We start from the raw sequence: 23,088 nt of genomic DNA, 5'->3' as shown, positions 1-23,088 counted from the left end.
TTTGCTAGCTGCGTGTAACTTCCGATCGCCGCCAATCCGCCGCTACCCGCCGTGCCGCGCAGCCCCCCCCCAGACCCCTTGCGCAGCCTGGCCAATCAGTGCCAGGCAGCGCTGCGGGGTGGATCGAGACTGCCTCTGACGTCACGACGTCCATGATGTCATCTCGCCCCGTCGCCATGGCGACCGGGGAAGCCCAGCAGGAAATCCTGTTCTGAACTGGATTTCCTGCTTACTCTGATCGCCGAAGGCGATCGGAGTGGGTGGGGGGATGCCGCTGCGCAGCGGCTATCATGTAGCGAGCCCAGGGCTCGCTACATGATTTAAAAAATAAAAAATATTTAAAAAAAGTGCTGCGCTCCCTCCTGGGCGATGTAATTGTATCGCCCAGAGGGTTAAAAAACAATATATCGTGCAGCCCTACTGTACAGCTCTTCCCACAGACTGATGAGCTCTGTCCCGTACATATACTGTACAGCTCTTCCCACAGACTGATGGCCTCTGTCCTCTACATATACTGTACAGCTCTTCCCACAGACTGATGGCCTCTGTCCTCTACATATACTGTACAGCTCTTCCCACAGACTGATGGCCTCTGTCCTCTACATATACTGTACAGCTCTTCCCACAGACTGATGGCCTCTGTCCTCTACATATACTGTCACAAACACTGGTCCACATGACAGCCCAGGGGCCCCAGGTCTCTCTCACTCACTGGGGCCCCCAAACCACCATGCGACACCTAGAGGGAAGTGCGGGCAAGCCCTGGACCTCTCACCTCCAGGGAACTCACCCCACCACCTCTAAACTGAATGCCAACTGCAACAAACACAATTGCTAACTTCCAGTCAGAGCAATATCCTGCCTCTATCTGGCCAGCAGACGCTAGTCAGCCACTCAGGTGCACTGTCATACACCCTTTGCCTGCTGTACCATACCTAGCAGGAATTACATAGATTAGCATTCAGGTGGGAGGCTTCGGTTGGACGCAATCGTGAATTGCGTCGTTTAACAGGGACGCCCCGTGTAGGCACATCTCCCACACGGTCCCCTCCCTAACCACTCACCTGTCAACCGCATCCTAGAAGCTGCAAAAAATAAATTTAAAATCACAAACACTGGTCCACATGACAGCCCAGGGGCCCCAGGTCTCTCTCTCACTGGGGCCCCCAAACCACCATGCGACACCTAGAGGGAAGTGCGGGCAAGCCCTGGACCTCTCACCTCCAGGGAACTCACCCCACCACCTCTAAACTGAATGCCAACTGCAACAAACACAATTGCTAACTTCCAGTCAGAGCAATATCCTGCCTCTATCTGGCCAGCAGATGCTAGTCAGCCACTCAGGAGCACTGTCATACACCCTTTGCCTGCTGTACCATACCTAGCAGGAATTACATAGATTAGCATTCAGGTGGGAGGCTTCGGTTGGACGCAATCGTGAATTGCGTCGTTTAACAGGGACGCCCCGTGTAGGCACATCTCCCACACGGTCCCCTCCCTAACCACTCACCTGTCAACCGCATCCTAGAAGCTGCAAAAAATAAAAACATTTTCACGATTTTCTTCAAATCAAGCTTTAGCACTATATTCACATTGCCCCCACTACACTCTGCTAACTCCTGATGATCCACCAATACACTACACTATGCTAACTTGAATCTTGATGCCCCACCAATTAAACTCCACTGCACAATGCTAACCTCTACATGTCCTCTACATATACTGTACAGCTCTTCCCACAGACTGATGGCCTCTGTCCTCTACATATACTGTACAGCTCTTCCCACAGACTGATGGCCTCTGTCCTCTACATATACCGTACAGCTCTTCCCACAGACTGATGGCCTCTGTCCTCTACATATACTGTACAGCTCTTCCCACAGACTGATGGCCTCTGTCCTCTACATATACTGTACAGCTCTTCCCACAGACTGATGGCCTCTGTCCTCTACATATACCGTACAGCGCTTCCCACAGACTGATGGCCTCTGTCCTGTACAGCTCTTTCCACAGACTGATGGTCTCTGTCCTGTACAGCTCTTTCCACAGACTGATGGTCTCTGTCCGGTTTATACTGTCATTTTCAACTGATGTTTAGCTGAAGATGAGGTGTGTTAACCTGGAAATCGAAAGAGAGATAGGAATTGAGAGTAACTCCTAGACAATGAACATAAAGAGATATGGTTATTTTAGGATAGAAAACATCAATATTCACAATTTCAAGGACCTGATCACACAAACGCTTCTGTCTGCTTTTCAGTAACACATCAATGATACAAATGCTAAAAAGCTGACACAAACGCGTTAGTGTGCTCAGGCATTAAAGCACAATTTTAACATTGTTGAGGCTGGACTAGATGAAAATTACAGCTATACTTAATGCATCTCTTCCTTATTCTGATATTTGACCTAATAATGTATGGGATCTGTATTCATTTCCTAGATGTTATATTTATACACGTCCTAAATATATGGAATTGATTTATATTACTAATGTAACAACTCTGTATCTACTCTTTTGCTTTCCAGATATCTTCATATTCTTATGATCTTCTGGTCTTTCCTGGCTGGAGTTGTTACATTATACTGTTCGCTGGAACCAGAATCTCTCCTCCCTAATATACTGTTTTATATAAAATACAAACCAAAGGTATGCAAGTATGGTACCAAATGTACATGTTCTCACCTAAAGATGAGCCCCAGGCATATGTAGCTAAATGTACAGTAGGTCACACTATCTGCAGGAGGCAGCATGCTGTATTCTTGGATAGGGCAATGCATTTGCTACATGACCATTCTCATGCAGGTCAGGAATGCCTGATACATTAGCACAGTGGACGTTTCCATATTCATTGCAAACAGACCCACAGGAAAGCATGGGTTCATTCTACAAGTCCATAGTCTGCTGCTCCATGGTGTGGAAAACTTTCCAGTCCTAGATGTAATCTAGCCAGGTTCTAACAAATCACCACTATTGTTCTCTCTTTCTGTTAGTAGTTTTACAGGGCAGTACTAGGCCTGAAAGATTTTAGGGAAAAATTGAGCTGCAGCAGTGCTGGACATACCTTCCAGAATGAGTCCAGCAATGCATGTCTATCCACTTCGCTTCCTGCAGGCTGTAATGCACAGCATACTTCCTTTGTCATGTGACATACAAGAACCAGGAAGTATGCCGTGCACAAGAGCCGGCAGACAGCGAGAGATGTTGGACTCGTGATGAAAGTATGTCCAACACTGCTGATGCTGCGGACCACACACCAGGGACTTGGGGGAAGTTTAAAGCAGCTTCTTCAAACTTCCCCCATGCGAAAATGACGTCATTGCAGAGATTGCCACTTGGACCATTCCGAAATTGTGATCTTGGTGATCGCGATTTCGGTTTAAATTCGATTTATCTTTCAGGCCTAGGCAGTACCATCTTGTCTCAGTTGTGATCACAGGGCTCAGATTGTGCAGCATTCACGCTGCATGTGCTGCATGAAAACAATAGTCTTAGGCCTGGTGCACACCAGAGGAGTTTTTCTGAGCGTTTTGAGTTTTTAAATCTGCTGCTAATGTTATCCTATGTGTCTGTGCACACTGGAGCAATGAGGTGTTGTAAAAAGCCCCATAGCATTACATTGGGAAGAGCTTTTAGAGGTTTCAAAAGCTCTTCCCAATGTAATGCTATGGGGTTTTTTACAAAACCTCATTGCTCCAGTGTGCACAGACACATAGGATAACATTAGCAGCAGATTTAAAAACTCAAAACGCTCAGAAAAACTCCTCTGGTGTGCACCAGGCCTTAATGCTTTTTTAACAAATGCATACGTAGTATTTATTTTTTTTTGCCAGGTTTCACGCTTTAATAGGTTTGTAAATCTTAAATTATGTACCGTATATTAATGTTTGAATTTTATGGCTGTGAAATTGATCCTCTGACTATAATTTTTTTTTATTGCTTACATGTCATAGTTATGCAGATCAGGTGCTATAGAACCTTATCAGAACTCCATACTGACACAGGTCAAGTCAATCAGCAACCTCTTTCCTGCTGGCTTTTGCTCTAGTCTGTTGTACTGCTGACACATCCAGGCTACTGCTTTGACTCATGGTGGCTCTTGGATGGGTTTTCTTCTGTTGCCTTCAGTTGGGCTGTCTTTTTCCTCTTCTGACTCTTTCTCCACGCCAGCTCCAATGCTCTAGCCCTCCCACAGGTCCTATTCACGTCTAAAGCATGTTTTCATGCTATTGGCTTAATGAAAGTGGGAACTGCCTGCTTGTTTGCTGAAACACTCACTGGTACCTTTTTTAAAGGGAAGCTTATAGTACCAGGCATATGCCTGATCTATCTGATTTTTGGATCAACCATGTATCAATCGAATAGCTTACTAATAATACATCTTTGACTATGGTTCAGCTCAACTATTTTGAATACACAAAAATTAGCATTTATAAAACAAATTGGCAACGGCAGCATTCATATTTCCTCATGACAGGGCAAGACAGGATAACTGAATTTACAAATGTCCGTACATATGAGTTCTGCAACTCATCTTTTTTCTATAATATGCTGAATGTGGTTGTGCGACTTATTCTTCTGCTGCTTCTTTGAGCAGGAGGGGGTTTGAATATTGTTGTGGGAAAGTGAGGGGGGGGGGGGGGGGGGGGGGTGTCGAATGCTATGGTGGGGGGCTTTAACATTAGTAATAGATATGCATGTTGTCTCAGCAGCAGCCTGAACTTCAGGAACTTTTCCCTCAAGGACACAGTTGTGCAGTGTGTGGCAAGGTTAAGTGCAAAAGACATAGGTGAGCTACAAAATATCCACATGGTTTATATGTGAATTGTTATTACTTGTCCTGGGTAATGTGCCATCATATTTTGATCATTTCAGGCCAACTTTGCAGTTAGAAAACTATCAACCGTGGTTGGATTTGAGAGTTTCATCAAAGGTTGATGCATCACTGTCAGAGGTACGTTTTAGGACTTTGAACTGACACAAATTACAGAAACCAATTTCTTACAGTTACATGCCGTGGTAGCACAGACGCCGATCCTAATTTATTAAAGCATCGCTAGTGAGAATATACTCTGATAATATTCTGAGTATCTGTACTGGATAATTTAGAAACTGTCTGCTGTTAAGTGGTTAAAATTAGCCACTGATACCTAGATCATATTATAGTGAGTCACAAAAAGTAGTATGAATGAGGCACTAATCCAATTGCATATGCATAACTGCAGAAATCTGCAGTAGCGGCCATGTGTGTAAACATACATACTGTGAAAATACAAAATCCATGCAGTGCACACTTTTTTAAAGGGGTTCTTTCGCGAAAAAAGAAGGCAGTTAAAAAATGTGACAGATGACAGGTTTTGGGCAAGTCCATCTTTTTAAGGGGGATTCTCAGGGCTTTCTTTGTTTTCAACAGCATTTCCTGAACAACAGTTTAACTGCCAAAATAGCAAGATACCAGCCGGCCTCCCTAATCACTTGCACACTATTATGTCAGTTAAATTTTGCAACTGTGTTCAGGAAATGCTGTTGAAAACAAAGCCCTGAGAATCCCCCTTAAAAAGATGGACTGGCCCAAAACCTGTCATCTGTCACATTTTTTAACTGCCTACTTTTTTCGCGAAAGAACTCCTTTAAGTGAGAAACATTTTACTTGCCAAAAATTGAAGAGAACAGGGTAGACCCCTGCATGCCTGATCCTGCGCCTAAAATCATGAATCGGTGGGACCCCGAGGCCTTAGTGCTAATCCTAACAGTTGCACCGTTCCCAGCCATTGAAACATGCTCATAGCCTGCAAAGAGTCCTGGATATGCTGAGCCCAACGGTTCACAGGTGGCAATGCTGAATGCAATTGGTGCTACTTAGTTGTACATATATGCTGAGTCATGGAGCTCTGTGTAGCTCAATGCATCTAGGTCCTGGGATCCCGAAGTTTCTGTCGCTTCTTCCATACTACATGTTTCGCCCAGTGGCCAGGGCCTTCTCAAGATGGCAGGAAGTGGGCTTGTCCACTTAAGAGGGTGCTTTTAATCCGAGACACACTGTCAGCCAGTCCAGCCCTTTTAGCAGCAGATGCTAGCATTCAAACTTAGTGCATATTCTTATGCAGACGGCAGAATCACATAGTGAGGTGCACTGTCATAGACACCTGTATGAACAAATGCACATCAACCTGCATACAGTGCACACTTTAATGTCTATGGTGTTGACCACAAACATAGACAAACCTGCCCGATAATGCATAAGCAGACTTGAGTGCTTCAGCATCAATAGTTCCATAAATTGCCCATTTGGCCATGAAAGACATTTCCACAGAATATATGCCCAAATAGATAGACAGTTGTTTGTATTTAGATTCTGTGTACACCAAAGATGAATAGGCATCCCAGAAGAGATATGTAAATTAAAGTCCATTATGAGACATTATTATTATTTATTTATATAACACCAGCATTTTCTGTGCCACTGTACAACAGCATACAGGGTATAACAATACAAAATAAACAATACAACAGTTAATACAAGACAATGGTGCAGTACAACTGATGCTGTGTACAAATCAACTACAGATTTTTACACAGGGGTGGGTGATATGCACACACATTACACAGCATTGTGAGACAAAAGGGGAACAGAGCTCTGGCCAAAAGTCCTTTACAGTCTAGAGGTTTAAGGGCTAGGACAGTAGGTAAAGGAAGGCTATGTATGAAATGGTGGTCAGTGGACGAAGTGTCCTAGGTATGATTGCCTGAAGAGGTGCATTTTCAGTTTGCTTCTTAAAATGGTAAGTGTGGATGAGCAGGGGATGTGTTGAGGGAGGGTGTTCTAGAGGAGGAGAGAGGATCAAGAGAAGTTTTGTAAGTGGGAATGAGAAGAGGTGACCAGAGAGGAAAACAGGAGAATATTGTTAGTACAGGGGATGGTATCTGGAAATATGTTTATTTAGATAAGTCGCTAGGTGGTGGAGAGCTTTGTAGACAAGAGTAAAGGTAGCCATACACTGGTCGATTTGCCATCAGATTCGACCAACAGATAGATCCCTCGCTGATCGAATCTGATCAGAGAGGGATCGTATGGCTGCTTTTACTGCAAACTGATTTTGAATCGATTTCAGCATGAAAAAAATCACAATCTGTGGTGGTGGTGGTGGTGGTGCTGCCGCCGCCTACCTGCTTACATTACCTGCTCCGGCCGGCGCGACTCCCCCTCTGTCCCCGCAGCTTCTTCTCCGCGCTGGGTTCCGGACCGGCTGCTGCTTCATTGAACTTCCTGCCGGGTAAGTTTAAACAGTAGAAGGCGCTCTACTGTTTAAACTTCCTGCCGGGACAGGAAGTTCAATGAAGCAGCAGCCGGTCCGGAACCCAGCGCGGAGAAGAAGCTGCGGGGACAGAGGGGGAGTCGCGCTGGCCGGAGCAGGTAATGTATTGCCGCTAGCGTCGGTTGTCGGGAATTTGAACGCCGCTATCGACGCACTCCCGACCCGCCGGCGATCGAGGGAAATCTTCCGCACGGACGGATCGACGGGAACGATTGATTTCAGACGGAAATCGATCGTTCTGTCAGCGTTTGCGCAACGATTTCACAGCAGATTCGATCACAGTGATCGAATTTGCTGTATATCGGCAGCAAAATCGTTAGGTGTATGGGCACCTTTAAAGGGTTTGAAATTGTATCCTTTGTGCAGCTGGCAGCCAGTGAAGGGATTGACAGAGGGGCATTGGGCTGGAGAAGCGGGAGTAGAGGTGGATGAGCTAAGCGATCAGTGAGGAGGCCGCAGAGCAGAAAGTTGCAATAGTCTAGTCGTGAAATAATCAGGGCATGCACCAGAAGTTTGGTAGTGTCCTGTGTGAGAAAAGGGCGGATGTGGGAGACGTTTTTAGTGGGAGGCCATCCACCTAAAAAACATCACCCACACAAACGTTGGATAATCATCCATAAAGCAAAAGTCCAAGGCCCTTTTTGGCAGAAAATCCACGTCCTGCAGTCATGAGAAAGGCCTGGCCATTGGACAAAACATGTAGGCATAGAAGGAGGCGGAACTGGCTGGATCCCAGCACCCACGTGCTTTGAGCTACACGGAGCGTGTATGTGTGGCCGTACTACATGGTTTCCTAACACACCATCACCCCAGTTGAGACCACATCACCCTGTCCGTCCCTGCACCTTCGCGCATACAGGGGGCACTCTGCTTCCTTTAATTTTTGACAAAATAAGTTTTGCTTACTTTATGCTGAAGTGAGGACTGTGTGGTTTTTGTATTTTCACAGCATATTAGTCAGTGTTGCTAAAGGTTAAGGGAATTCACCTCCTTGGCGGTTATCCCGAGCTAGGCTCGAGGCAGAAAACCGCAGCTAAGAGCAGTAATCCTGACCTGTGCTTGGGTTAGCCGCTGGAGGCTTTATGCAGAGCAATGCGTGCAGCAGGAGTGTTTCTACATACCTCCCGGGGATCCCGACGCGGCCGGCATTCTTCTTCCTCTCCCCCGGGGCTCTGCTTCCTGCTGGTGAGATCGCCGGCTGTCATCATGACGACAGCCGGCAATTTCACTTTAGAGTTGCAGCGCCGACCCGGAGGATGGAGGCCTAACTGCAGCGCTGGAGCCAGGGAGGTGAGTGAATGAGAAACTCCTGCAGATCTCCCTGGCAGCATGATTTTTTTTTTCCAGTTTTTAGGGTCTGAAAGGGTGCAAAAAAAAAATTGCACCGCTTTTAGACCCTAAAATCCGGAAAAAATCATATCGCCAAGGGGGTTAATGGAGGTGTGATTAAAGTTGAATACAGCATTAGTAGCATAAATGTTTTTATAAACCAGGACAGCCTCCGTTTAAAAAAAATAAAAAAAAAGGTCCTGCTGTCAAAGCCTAGATGAGATTATAGTCAAACTACTAATTGCTTAACCTTTTAGTAACCCCATTATGTTCTTATGGTGACCCTGACAATGCCTGCAGTTTTATCCCCTTACTGAGGACAGTTTTCAAAAAGTCCAGTCCATGTTTGCTATAATGGGTATGTCACTCCCACTGGATGTGCTTGACGATCTCTGGAGATGCCTGTACTGCTTGTATCGCTGATTCTCCCCTGTCACTACATTAAAGGGGAACTGAAGAGAGAGGTATATGGAGGCTGTCATGTTTATTTCCTTTTAGACAATACCAGTTGCCTGGCAGCCCTGCTGATCCTCTGCCTCTAATACTATTAGCCTTAGCCCCTGAACAAGCATGCAGCAGATCAGGTGTTTCAGTGGTTCAGACTTATAAGTCTGATCTGACAAGACTAGCTGCATGCTTGTTTCTGGTTTTAATCAGATACTACTGCAGAGAAATAGACCAGCAGGGCTGCCAGGCAACTGGTATTGATTAAAAGGAAATAAACATGACAGCCTCTATATACCTCTCTCTTCAGTTCCCCTTTAAGCCTCTCTGGGAATCTCCCACACTTGCTATGGGCTTCCCTAAGGAATTCCCTTAGGCAAGGATAACACTTAGCTTTAATCCTCTGTGTTTTTCCGCAATGAGAAAATGCATTAGAACTGACAGCCTATGTACATCAGTGTGCTCCACCCATGTAATTTTCATTCTGCAGAAAAAAAGACCTGCAGTGGTTTGCTGTTTTTTATTGCATGCATTGTTCTGCATTATGTATGCTATGACATAAAGCACAATTTTATTTAACTGCTGCACATTTTTTTTTCCCCACCATGCAAAGTTAGTTTTAACATTAGCAAAACAATAACATTAAATGCTCATATAGTGGGCTGATTACGGTGTACTGTGAGAATGAACCCATGAGACCAAGTTTGCAGCTCTGAGCTGGGCTACTCTAAGGGCCCGTTTCCACTATTGTGTTGCCGAATCGCCGGCGAATCGCCACAGTTGAAATCGCATGTGGGTGCGATTCCGCATGCGTTTTTTGCTGCGATTTCGCATGCGATTTCGCATAGGTTAGGGTAATGCGATTTTAACCATGTCACTGCCTGTGTGAATTAACATGGGTGCCTTTGCGAAAACGCATGCGAATTCGTGGCAAAAAACGCATGGGGAAAACGCATGCGATTTCCCTATTAAATACATTGCGTGCGATTCGCCTGCATTCCGCACGCAAGCGAATTCTAAGGGCTCTGCCGTGCAAAAAAATCCTGCACAGAAAAACGCACAGCAAAACTGACAAGTGGAAACAGGCCCATCCACTTGCATTGGCTGTGCGAATCCGCATGCGGGCAACGCATGCGGATTCGCGATAGTGGAAACGGACCCTTAACCAATAGTAAATGCTAATTCGCGTGTAAGCTAGAAGAATTAGCGGCTCATTGACCACAGGGCAGTGGAGTCGGTACAAAAATCATCCAACTCCGACGCCTCGGTTTATGAAACCTCCGACTCCAACTTACCCAAAATGCTTCGACTCAGACTCCTCGACTCTGACTCCTTAGTCTAATACTTATCAGGGCTGTAGACATCCCACTCCTCAGTTTATGAAACCACCAACTCCATTTATGACTCCAGGTACCCAAAATTGCTCCGACTCCTCGACTCCAACTCCACAGCCCTGATTGACCAGTGGGCACATATGCATCTTTAGTGAGCATTCCACAGCAACAATGCAGCTAACATCTATGTAAGCAAAATGATAGCCTGTATAATATGTGAGTGCCTCCGCTCCCCCCACCTCACTTCTTCTCCCCCTTTACTGGACTCTGTATATTTGTGAATGGTAAATAATGGGCTTTACTTGAAAACTATGAATAGTAAATGGTTGTTTTTTTTTTTATAGGTATTTGAGTTAGTGCTGGAAAACTTTGTTTATCCATGGTATCGGTGAGTAGTCTATTAATATAAGCGATCATTGATTTTGAAAAAAAACAGACCTGCTTAATATGGAAAAAGTAGGAATTTAGTCAGTGGATGGAACATATCTGTACTTTTGTGGTGTTTTAGATTGTTGCATTGCTTTACCTGAAGCTACTATGGCAACTTCCCATTTGGTTGTAACAGCAATACACCAGTTTATTTTACTATTTCTAGAAAAAGGTGGTATATGCGCTCCTCTCCTCAAGCTCTAGCAGATATAATATGATACAATATACGGTAAATATACTTAGATGTCAAGCACCCAATTGCTTCGCACTGACTGAGTGGATCGCTGTACAAATGGGTGAGTATTCACACCCTAAACACGTTGTAAATTCAAGTATAGCGCTCTATACATCAGCCAGACATAGGTCACAAAACTATACAGTACAAAACTCCTAATGCATCAAATACAGTCCACTTTCTTGAAAGTGGACTGTATTTGATTCTTGAAAGTGGACTGTATTTGATGCATTAGGAGTTTTGTACTGTATAGTTTTGTGACCTATGTCTGGCTGATGTATAGAGCGCTATTTTACTATTTGTAATGCACAGAACAGACCGTAGTGTACTTAGTTGGAACATTTACAAGACAAAAACCTGTTCCATTGGTTTGGTGAAAGATCAATCGACAATTGTGTATACTAGCCATATATGTTTGCCAGGCCAAAAGTATTACTAATCTACTGGCCTGGTTAGTTTTCCCTGTTTCATTTTGTCTTTGTTGTAGGGAAATTACTGAAGATGAGTCTTTTGTGGATGAACTAAGGCTAGCCTTGAGGTTCTTTGCATCTATTCTTGTTCGAAGAATACAAAAGGTAATTTTATGCATTGACATTAGTTTCTTTTTTTTTTTTTTTTTTTTTTTTCATGTAAGCATTTGGGAGTATAGAATCAGGTTGGTGGCATTTCGAGTTGGACACACTTGGTGATCTGGGGACAGAGTGGCAGTAGTTGGGGGTCAGAGAACAAGGTGGCAGCAGTTGGGAAACAGAGCAGCAACAGTCACTTATGAGTAAAGGTGGCCACTAACTGTCCAATTTCTAGCAAAAAATCGTTCAAGCGATCAGAAATACTGATCGGACGAAAAATCGTTCACTACACCATCAACTAACCAATCTTTGCTTCCTATCTATCACGACCACCAAGAAAATCCAAATTTTCGTTTGACGAAAATTCATTCGGGCGACATTTTTTTCACTCGTTCATAATCGATTGTGTCCACCAATGGAGATTATTTACAGCCAATCCGATCAGAATTTCTGATCGCTCTAACGATTTTTCGCTAGAAATTGGACCATTAGTGGCCAGCTTAAGGTGAAATAACATGCAGATAAGAGGGTAAGGAAGCCAGAGGCTGGAGATATGTACAACATACTTCCTGTATGGACTCTACCACCTAAAAACACACACACACACACTGATACAGAGGTGCCCAACCTGGGACCAGGCTGTATATCGTTGGCAGGTGCCAGGAGAGGTACATAAGACTGTTATATTAATACAGAGGGAGAGGGGGAGTGAATTTTTACCCTGTTATTTTTGCCACAAAATGAAGATGATCGATGATTTACTGTTATTGAAACAAAGTGATTTTACATAATGGGTTGCCTGTGTATTACACTGGACATTTTGGCTTTCCACTTTTTAGTTGAATGCGGTTTTATTAGTCAATCCAAAAGTTTTTATTGCCTAGTGCTGTAACATAAGCATTGCTCCAGCAGTGAATTCTGCTATCTGTCAAGCTCAAGCTTCCCTTTTCATCCATTCTTATACAAACATTTTGTTTTGGCCCAATGCAATATTCCCTCTGCTTCCAAACTCCCTCACAAGAATTTAAGTTCAGATTCTTCATAATCTGTTTCCTACTGATCATTAGGTGGATATTCCAACAATTATCACAAGGAAACTTCTGAAAGCGGCTATGAAGCACATTGAAATCATTTCAAAAGCAAAACAAAAAGGTACGTTCTAATAAAATTTCTGGGATTTTAGACTATTGTTTTTAAGAAAGAGGATGATGATTACTATTTGTATACCCACTAGTGAAAACATCGGACGCCTTGCAACAGGCAGCTTTGGAAGAATATGGGCCTGATCTTCATGTTGCACTAAGAAGTCGCAGAGATGAACTTGCCTACCTCAGATGTCTTACTGAACTCCTTTTCCCATTTATTTTACCTCCTAAAGCAACAGATAGCAGGTGGGTAGTACTACTCCTAATACTTAAAGGGAACCTAAACTGAGAAGGATTTTGATTTTCTTTTTAAACGTATACCAGTTGCATGGCAGTCCTGCTGATCTTGTGTCTCTAATACTTTTATCTACAGCCCCTGAACATGCATGCAGATCAGGTGTTCTGATTGAAGTAAGACTGGATTAGCTGCATGCTTGTTTCAGGTGTGTGATTCAGCCACTACTGCAACTAAAGACATCAGCACTACTGCCAGGCAACTGGTATTGTTTAAATGCAAAAAGCCATATCCCTCTCAGTTTAGGTTACCTTTAAAATGTGTGTAAGCTTCTGGGTTCACTTCTGTAACTCTGGCTTCATAATCAGAAAATCATTGTCCTAAATATTTTCAAAACATTCATTCTTTCTCATGTTACGCTGCAAGTGAAACTTTTCAGAGGGCAAATGTCTTTACTTTGATCCTGTGTAATACTCTTTAAAGGGATACTGTAGGGGGGTCGGGAGAAAATCAGTTGAAGTTACCCGGGGCTTCTAATGGTCCCCCACAGACATCCTGTGCCCGTGTAGCCACTCACCAATGCTCCGGCCCCGCCTCCGGTTCACTTCTAGAATTTCAGACTTTAAAGTCTGAAAACCACTGCGCCTGCATTGCCGTGTCCTCGCTCCCGCTGATATCACCAGGAGCGCACGGCGCAGACACAGACCATACTGGGCCTGCGCAGTACACTCCTGGTGACATCAGCGGGAGCGAGGACACGGCAACGCAGGCACAGTGGTTTTCAGACTTTAACCTCCTTGCCGGTCTAAAAAATCCGGCAAGGAGGCAGCGCCGCACTTTTTTTTAAAATTTTTTTTTTCTAAATCATGTAGCGAGCCCAGGGCTCACTACATGATAGCCGCTAAGCGGCGCCATCCCCCCACCCACTCCGATCGCCTTCGGCGATCAGAGTATGCAGGGAATCCCGTCGAGAACGGGATTTCCTGCAGGGCTTCCCTCGCCATGGCGACCGGGCGGGATGACGTCACCCCCCCCGATCCGCCCCTAAGCGCTGCCTGGCACTGATTGGCCAGGCTGCGCAGGGGTCTGGGGCGGGGGGGGGGGGGGGACGGCTCGGCGCGGCGAATCGGCGGCGAGCGGTGGCGATCGCGTGCTACACGCAGCTAGCAAAGTGCTAGCTGCGTGTAGGGAAAAAAAATTATGCAAATCGGCCCAGCGGGGCCTAAGAAATCCTCCTGCGCAGGTTAACCCGAGCTGAGCTCGGGATAACCGGCAAGGAGGTTAAAGTCTGAAATTCCAGAAGTGAACCGGAGGCGGGGCCAGAGCATCGGTGAGTGGCTGCGCGGGCTTAGGATGTCTGTGGGGGACCATTAGAAGCCCCGGGTAACTTCAACTCATTTTCCCCCGACCCCCCTACAGTATCCCTTTAAATGTATAGTCAAGTCTACGTTTCATGATACAAGAGTGTTGGAATACTGCTACAAATTACAAGTACAGTACAGACCAAAAGTTTGGACACCCCTTCTCATTCAAAGAGTTTTCTTTATTTTCATGACTATGAACATTGTAGATTCCCACTGAAGGCATCCAAACTATGAATTAACACATGTGGAAGTATAGTACATAACCAAAAAGTGTGAAAAAATGAAAATATGTCATATTCAAGGTTCTTTATAGTAGCCACCTTTTGCTTTGATTACAGCTTTGCACACTCTTGGCATTCTCTTGATGAGCTTCAAGAGGTATTTACCTGAAATGGTTTTCACTTCACAGGTGTGCCCTGTCAGGTTTAATAAGTGGGATTTCTTGCCTTATAAATGGGGTTGGGACCATCAGTTGCATTGTGGAGAAGTCAGGTGGATACACAGCTGATAGTCCTACTGAATAGACTTTTAGAATTTGTATCATGGCAAGAAAAAAGCAGCTACGTAAAGAAAAATGAGTAGCCGTCATTACTTTAAGAAATGAAGGTCAGTCGGTCCAAAAAATTGGGAAAACTTTGAAAGTGTCCCCAAGTGCAGTCTCAAAAACCATCAAATGCTACAAAGAAACTGGCTCACATGCGGACCTCCCCAGGAAAGGAAGACCAAGAGTCACCTCTGCTGCGGAGGATAAGTTCATCCGAGTCACCAGCCTCAGAAATCGCAGGTTAACAGCAGCTCAGATTAGAGACAAGGTCAATGCCACACATAAGTTCTAGCAGCAGACACATCTGTAGAACAACTGTTAAGAGTAAACTGTGTGAATCAGGCCTTCATGCAGGGCCGGCCATAGACTTTTTGCCGCCTGAGGCAAGTTTTGAAAAAATTGCTGCCGCCGACGCCTGCCCCCAACAACCCACCCCCTTGGGGGCCCGCTGAGCTGGAGGGATAGCTGCCAGGACAGGGGTATTGGGCCTAGCGGTGGGGAGGGGGGTCGGACCCCCCCCCTCCCTCGTCTGTGTCCCCCAATCTGCGCTCCCCTCCAGCTTTAAATGTAGCGTAAGCAGCCGACAGACAGTAAGAGGCGCGGGCGGAGGATCACTCACCTTCCTCGTTCCAACGTACGCTCCACTGACGTCACTTCCTGCAACGCCGGCCACGTACAATACAGTGGGCGGCGTTGCAGGAAGTGACGTCAGTGGAGCGCACGCTGGAACGAGGAAGAGGTGAGTGATCCCCCGCCCGTGCCTCTTACTGTCTGTCGGCTGCTTACACTACATTTAAAGCTGGGGGGTAGCGCAGAGGGGGGGTCCGACCCCCTCCCCACCGCTAGGCCCAATATCCCCGTCCTGCCAGCTACCCCTCCAGCTCAGCGGCCGGCACCCACGGACGGGCGGATGCCGCCCCTAGAACTTTGCCGCCTGAGACAAAAGTTTCACCCCGCCTCATGAGCGGGCCGGCCCTGCCTTCATGGTATAATATCTGATAGGAAACCACTGCTAAGGACAGGCAACAAGCAGGAGAGACTTATTTGGGCTAAACAACACAAGGAATGGACATTAGACCATTGAAAATCTCTGCTTTGGTCTGATGAGTCCAAATTTGAGATTTTTGGTTACAACCACCGTGTCTTTGTGCGACGCAGAAAAGGTGAACGGATGGACTCTACATGCCTGGTTCCCACCATGAAGCATGGAGGAGGTGTGATGATGTGTGGGTGCTTTGCTGGTGACACTGTTGGGGATTTATTCAAAACTGAAGGCGTACTGAACCAGCATGGCTACCACAGCATCTTGCAGCGGCATGCTATTCCATCCGGTTTTGCGTGTAGATGGACCATCATTTGTTTTTGAACAGGACAATGACCCCGAACACACCTCTAAGCTGTGTAAGGGCTGTTTGACCAGGATGGAGAGTGATGGGGTGCTGCGCCAGATGACCTGGCCTCCACAGTCACCAGACCTGAACCCAATCGAGATGGCTTGGGGTGAGCTGGTCTGCAGAGTGAAGACAAAAGGGCCAACAAGTGCTAAGCATCTCTGGGAACTCCTTCCAGACTGTTGGGAGATTATTTCATGTGACTACCTCTTGAAGCTCATCAAGAGAATGCCAAGAGTGTGCAAAGCAGTATCCAAAGCAAAAGGTGGCTACTTTGAAGAACCTAGAATATGACATATATTCAGTTGTTTCACACTTTTTGGTTATGTAATATACTTCCACATGTGCTAATTCATAGTTTGGATGCCTTCAGTGGGAATCTACAATGTTCATAGTCATGAAAATAAAGAAAACTCTTTGAATGAGAAGGTATGTCCAAACTTTTGGTCTGTACTGTACACTGTAAGCTGGATGAGAGTTAGGAAGTTTCTATTGTTGGCTGTTATTGTGTAATTCCTCTTCTGCTACATAGATGTGTTCTACTGGCTCCCGTTCCTTAAGGTCCATACATAGCCTAGACTGCAGTCGTTGGAAACGAATGAGGGACGACGGTGTTGTAATGACTGTGTGTAAGGATCCGCTCCTCTCGGCCGCAGTATGGCTTGAGGCGACGACTGAGGTAGAGTCAGCTGACACTTAGCAGGGGTTTATTTTAATAATATAAAATTATAGGTTCTGACCCTGCCTAGGATTGAACCCTGGTCTCCCACATCAGAGGTGGTGAGCTTGACCACTATGCTATGGTTAATACTCTCAGAAAGCTTTGCTGGTCAGCATTGGGTGGGTCAGCTGACCTGTTGTGGTCATCTGTTTCAGCTGATCTCACTGTCAGCTGATTTATGCCTGCGTGTGATTGGCTGTTGTGTGCATGTGGCCGGCCACTGATTGGTTGCATGTAGTATATAAGTCTGCTGAGTGCTTCCTGTCATTGCCCGTGATAGCGTTAGCTAGTCTAGCTGCTGGGTGCGTGTATCCTGGTTGGAAAACTATTCTTTATTGGATTACTTGGCTTTTTGACCTCTGCCTGATTTTGGACCTTCCTTGCTAGCTGCCTGAACTGACCCCGGAAACTCTGGACTACTCTCTTGCCTGCTCCTTCTGTACTGCGAATCTCGGATACCTGTGTATGACCCCGGACTGTTATTGGACTCTGCTTTTGTTCTTGTGTTTGGTGTTGGTGATCTATCTATACCCACCCTGCATTCAGCCTCAATATCTTGCGCCCTAAAGGCCTGGGTGTAACCGAAGTCGGGTAGGTGTTGTCTCTCACCTCCCGTTCAAGCGGGGACGCGCCACACAAGGCGAAGACGGCGGAGGTAGATTGGGACATTGAGGCTGATTCGTGGGTGGATAGGTTGCCAGGCCTTACATTATCACGGGCCCACTACTATTATTATCATGGAGGAGCTCCAACGCCAGATATTGCTACTTACTGGAGCCGTTAACCAGCTTACAGAACAGGTTAATACTCTACAAAACCAGCAAGCTAATCTGCCGGCTCAACCTGTGGACAACGCAGGGTCTCTTCCCGCTTCGGTCTCGGGGACGTCTGCGGAACCAAAGCTACCACTTCCAGAGAAATTTTCAGGTACCAGGAGTCAGTTTAGTAACTTTATGAACTCTTGTCAAATGTATTTTCGTGTCAGACCAATTACTTCTGGTTCCGAAACTCAACGTGTGGCTCTTATCATTTCACTGCTTCAAGGGGATCCCCAATCTTGGGCCTTTGACCTTCCACATGGACATGTGGCCCTTTCTTCTGTTGATGAATTTTTTAAGGCCATGGCAGTATTATACTCAGATCCTGATCTCTCCACTACAGCCGTTCAGAAGTTAAGAGAATTGAGACAAGGCCGCAGACCTGCTGAGGAATACGCTGCAGAATTCCGCAGGTGGTCAGTCTCTACCAACTGGAATGATCCTGCCTTACTTGACCAGTTCCTGCTTGGTCTGTCGGAGACTGTAAAAGACATATTGGTCAGTCATCCAGTTCCTGAAACGCTTGAGGATGCTATTACCCTTGCCATTCGGGTGGACCGGAGAGTCCGGAGAGACGCCAGGGTAGAACTTTCTTTCCTACCGTCACTTCTGTCCCTCAAGTCACTTTGCCCCCTGAAGAGCCGATGCAACTTGGTTTCTCTAAACTGACTCCTACTGAGAAATTAAGGAGACGTTCTGAGGGTCTGTGTCTCTATTGTGCAGGGAAGGGACATATGGCCAAGGATTGTCCTGTAAAAAAGACGCCGGAAAACTCCAGCGCCTAGGTGGGTCCGAGGAAACTCACCTAGGCGAGCAGGTACTTCCTCTTAAATTAAAACGCATTTTATTACCTGTAAGCATTTTTTGGGGTGACAAGTGTCATTCATGTGAAGCATTTCTTGATTGTGGTGCTGCAGGTAATTTCATTGATTGTTCTCTGGCCACTAAATTGGGTATTCCTGCCTTGGAATTACAGGACAGGATCTGTGTAACTGCTATAGATGGTTCTCCTCTACAGGAGAATTGTCCGATAGCAATCACTCCGGAAATCTCGTTTAAAGTTGGTGCATTGCATATTGAGTCTCAGTCATTTTATATACTGAAAATGCCTACTTGTTCTATGGTGTTGGGGTTGCCATGGTTGCAGAAGCACAATCCGCAGATCGATTGGACTTCTGGGCAACTTACTAGCTGGTCCTCCTTTTGCCATAAGCATTGTTTGAAACTTGTTCCTTTGCATGGGGTTGAGATAGCTTTTGATACATTACCTATTTGTTACAGAGAATTTGTTGACGTATTTTCTCCTCAGGCTGCTGACAAGCTTCCACCCCATAGATCTTACGATTGCCCTATTGACCTTCTTCCTGGTACTATGCCTCCTCGAGGACGTCTTTACAATCTCTCTGGTCCTGAAGATCGGGCTATGAGGGAGTATATCAAGGAAAATCTCAGTAAGGGTTTCATTCGTCCATCCACTTCTCCCGCAGGAGCAGGGTTTTTCTTCGTGGAGAAGAAGGATGGCGGATTGCGGCCCTGTATTGATTATAGAGGTCTGAATAAGATTACTGTTAACCCTCCTGGCGGTTATTTTTTTTTTTGCCAGATTGGCAAAAATCCGTTTTTTTTTAATTATTTTTTTTGTGATTCATGTAAAGCTACCAGAGTGGTAGCTACATGAAACACCACTAGAGGGCGCATGTGTCCCTCTAGTGCGATCGTCGCCGGCATCAATAGCAAACAGGGGAACGCGTATATAACGCGCTCCCCTGTTTGGCTTCTCCTGTCGCCATGGCGACGATCGGAATGACGTCATGGACGTCAGCCGACGTCCTGACGTCAGACACCTCCGATCCAGCCCATAGCGCTGCCCGGAACTCATTGGTCCGGGCAGCGCAGGGCTCTGGCGGGGGGGGGCCTCTTGCGCCGCTGCATACGGGCGATCGCCGCAGAGCGGCGGCGATCGAGCTGTACGCGCGGCTAGCAAAGTGCTAGCTGCGCGTATAGCATTTTAAATGGAGCAAATCGCTCCACCAGGGGCTGAGATATCTTCCTGCGCGGCATAGCCCGAGCTCAGCTCGGGCTTACCGCCAGGAAGGTTAAGAATAAATACCCATTACCTCTCATTGACGATTTGTTTGCCCAGGTCACAGGAGCTCGGATCTTTACCAAACTTGATTTAAGAGGAGCGTACAATTTGATCAGAATTCGTCAAGGTGACGAGTGGAAGACAGCTTTCAATACAAAGGATGGGCATTATGAATATTTGGTGATGCCATTTGGCCTTTGTAATGCTCCAGCTGTCTTCCAAGACTTTGTAAATGACATCTTTAGAGAATTCTTGGAGCGGTTTATGGCCATTTACTTAGATGATATTTTGATCTATTCTGCTTCACTTTCTGAACATAGATTTCATGTCAAGACTGTACTGCAGAAATTGAGAGAGAACTCTCTTTACGCCAAATTGGAAAAGTGTGTTTTTGAGACCAATCAAATCTCGTTCCTGGGGTATATTATTTCAGATTCTGGTCTCGCCATGGACCCTGTTAAATTGTCCGCAGTCCTAGATTGGCCATAGCCTTCCGGGCTCAAGGCTCTCCAGCGTTTCCTGGGTTTTGCGAATTTTTATCGCAAGTTTATTAAGGGTTTTTCCACTTTGGTCGCTCCTTTGACTGACCTGACTAAAAAAGAAGCTGATCCCACTCATTGGCCACCTCAGGCCTGTCTTGCCTTTGAGGTATTGAAAAATGCTTTTTGTACTGCCCCTGTACTGGCTCATCCAGATATCCTTCAACCTTTTATCATTGAAGTTGATGCTTCCGAAATTGGCGTAGGAGCAGTTCTTTCACAATACTCAGGTTCTCCAGAACGTCTCCACCCTTGTGCCTTCTTCTCTCGCAAGTTTTCTTCTACTGAAAGAAATTACGACATAGGGAATAGAGAGCTGTTGGCAGTTAAGATGGCATTCGAGGAGTGGAGACATTGGTTGGAGGGAGCTTTGAACCAGAATACGAAATTGAAAAAATTCTGGATTCTCGTAAAGTACGTAATTCTTTACAATACCTTGTTGACTGGAAGGGCTATGGCCCAGAGGAAAGATGTTGGGTCCCGGCACGTCAGGTACATGCTAAAGAATTAATCGATCAATTTCATTTGAAATTTCCAGATAAACCAAGGTTGGAGTGTTCGGAGACCACTCCTCAGGGGAGGGGTACTGTAAGGATCCGCTCCTCTCGGCCGCAGTATGGCTTGAGGCGACGACTGAGGTAGAGTCAACTGACATTTAGCAGGGGTTTATTTTAATAATATAAAATTATAGGTTCTGACCCTGCCTAGGATTGAACCCTGGTCTCCCACATCAGAGGTGGTGAGCTTGACCACTATGCTATGGTTAATACTCTCAGAAAGCTTTGCTGGTCAGCATTGGGTGGGTCTGCTGACCTGTTGTGGTCATCTGTTTCAGCTGATCTCACTGTCAGCTGATTTATGCCTGCGTGTGATTGGCTGTTGTGTGCATGTGACCGGCCACTGATTGGTTGCATGTAGTATATAAGTCTGCTGAGTGCTTCCTGTCATTGCCCGTGATAGCGTTAGCTAGTCTAGCTGCTGGGTGCGTGTATCCTGGTTGGAAAACTATTCTTTATTGGATTACTTGGCTTTTTGACCTCTGCCTGATTTTGGACCTTCCTTGCTAGCTGCCTGAACTGACCCCGGGAATTCTGGACTACTCTCTTGCCTGCTCCTTCTGTACTGCGAATCTCGGATACCTGTGTATGACCCCGGACTGTTATTGGACTCTGCTTTTGTTCTTGTGTTTGGTGTTGGTGATCTATCTATACCCACCCTGCATTCAGCCTCAATATCTTGCGCCCTAAAGGCCTGGGTGTAACCGAAGTCGGGTAGGTGTTGTCTCTCACCTCCCGTTCAAGCGGGGACGCGCCACACAAGGCGAAGACGGCGGAGGTAGATTGGGACATTGAGGCTGATTCGTGGGTGGATAGGTTGCCAGGCCTTACACTGTGAAAGCTAATCCGTGTTAATAGTTCTTACCGCACTATGGCAAAACTATTGATCCATGCAAAATACTCATGTGTTGCAAATCCTGCACTTATGGGTTCTCATCCTCGCTCTTCCGAGGCACAGTGCAGGGGTTTTTAGGCAACCCCTAACCAGGGATGCCCTACATGGAATCTTCTCTCCCCCCCCCCCCCCCCCCCTTTGCCCCTTTTCCTGCAGAGATTGGCAGCTGGAAGAAATGCTGATGCAAGCATGAACTTGCCTCTTCCTGTTCCACTGACCATCACCACTCTTCTCTGACCAGCAGTGCAGCCAGCCTAGTACTACGGTAAGTGCTGGGTCCTGGCTTGATGATATCAAGCTTGCACCTGGAACATGCAGCAGTATGAGGCTGGCTGTATATTTGATAAGCATGCCTCCTGCTACCCATCTTTGCATGTCAGACGGGGTTTCTCTAGACCGGGCTTGCCAACACTTTCATCAAGTATATGCAACAAGGCATGTTTTGTAGAAATCCACAGAGGTAGTTGATCAGCTCTGCTGAGACACTAATTGCCTGTTTGTGGTTCACTGCAAAACATGTACTGTTGGTGGTATTTGAGGGCAGGGTTGGGAATCCCTGCACTAGACTACCAGGTAAAGTATATAAGCAAGAGGGGGCCACTAGAACACCAGGGAAGTTCATATAAGGGGAAAAAAACACTAGACTACTTTACACCTTTGCTGTTTTTCAGAAGCGGGGGAAGCCCTCCAGGAAATCCCGTTCTTTGAATGGGATTTCCTGATTGGAGATCGCCGGAGGCAATCTAAGTGGGCTCGCTACATGATTTAAAAAAACAAAAAAAAAACTGCTGCGCTCCCTCCTGGCGAAATTAATTAGACCGCCAGGAGGGTTAAAGTCTGAAAACCACTGCGCCTGCATTGCTGTGTCCTTGCTCCCGCTGATGTCACCAGGAGCGTACTGCACAGGCACAAACCATACTGGATGAACCACTACACAAAGAATTGAATGTGTGCATTAAACACCAAGTGAACACCTGACGTATCTGGCTAAGTAAATTTGGCCTAATTAGCTATTCATGAGGCAATGCTCATGCAAATATGCATTCGCTTTCGCATGCCAACTTATGAAGGGTCAAAAACCAATGCTGCAAAGCGGTTGCCCTGTGGGAATTAGTTCATGCTGCAATAGCATTATC

The 23,088-nt window shown here is 46.0% G+C and overlaps 1 protein-coding gene across 2 annotated transcripts in view; it reads left to right on the top strand.

Moving 5' to 3' along the window:
• The window catches only part of SNX14 (sorting nexin 14), a 116,644-nt gene that overhangs the window by 4,722 nt on the left and 88,834 nt on the right, over positions 1 to 23,088 (top strand). For both annotated transcript variants that reach the window (XM_068231111.1, XM_068231109.1), the window contains exons 2-8: positions 2,530 to 2,650; positions 4,714 to 4,790; positions 4,877 to 4,955; positions 10,769 to 10,812; positions 11,576 to 11,663; positions 12,725 to 12,809; positions 12,892 to 13,048. In XM_068231111.1, the coding sequence (XP_068087212.1) occupies positions 2,530 to 2,650; positions 4,714 to 4,790; positions 4,877 to 4,955; positions 10,769 to 10,812; positions 11,576 to 11,663; positions 12,725 to 12,809; positions 12,892 to 13,048 (651 nt within the window). The remainder of the gene's footprint in view (positions 1 to 2,529; positions 2,651 to 4,713; positions 4,791 to 4,876; positions 4,956 to 10,768; positions 10,813 to 11,575; positions 11,664 to 12,724; positions 12,810 to 12,891; positions 13,049 to 23,088) is intronic.

Source organism: Hyperolius riggenbachi, chromosome 4 (assembly GCF_040937935.1).
Source record: "Hyperolius riggenbachi isolate aHypRig1 chromosome 4, aHypRig1.pri, whole genome shotgun sequence".
Taxonomy (NCBI): domain Eukaryota; kingdom Metazoa; phylum Chordata; class Amphibia; order Anura; family Hyperoliidae; genus Hyperolius; species Hyperolius riggenbachi.
Note: the sequence above shows the minus strand (reverse complement) of the source record. Positions and strands in the feature narration are given on the sequence as shown.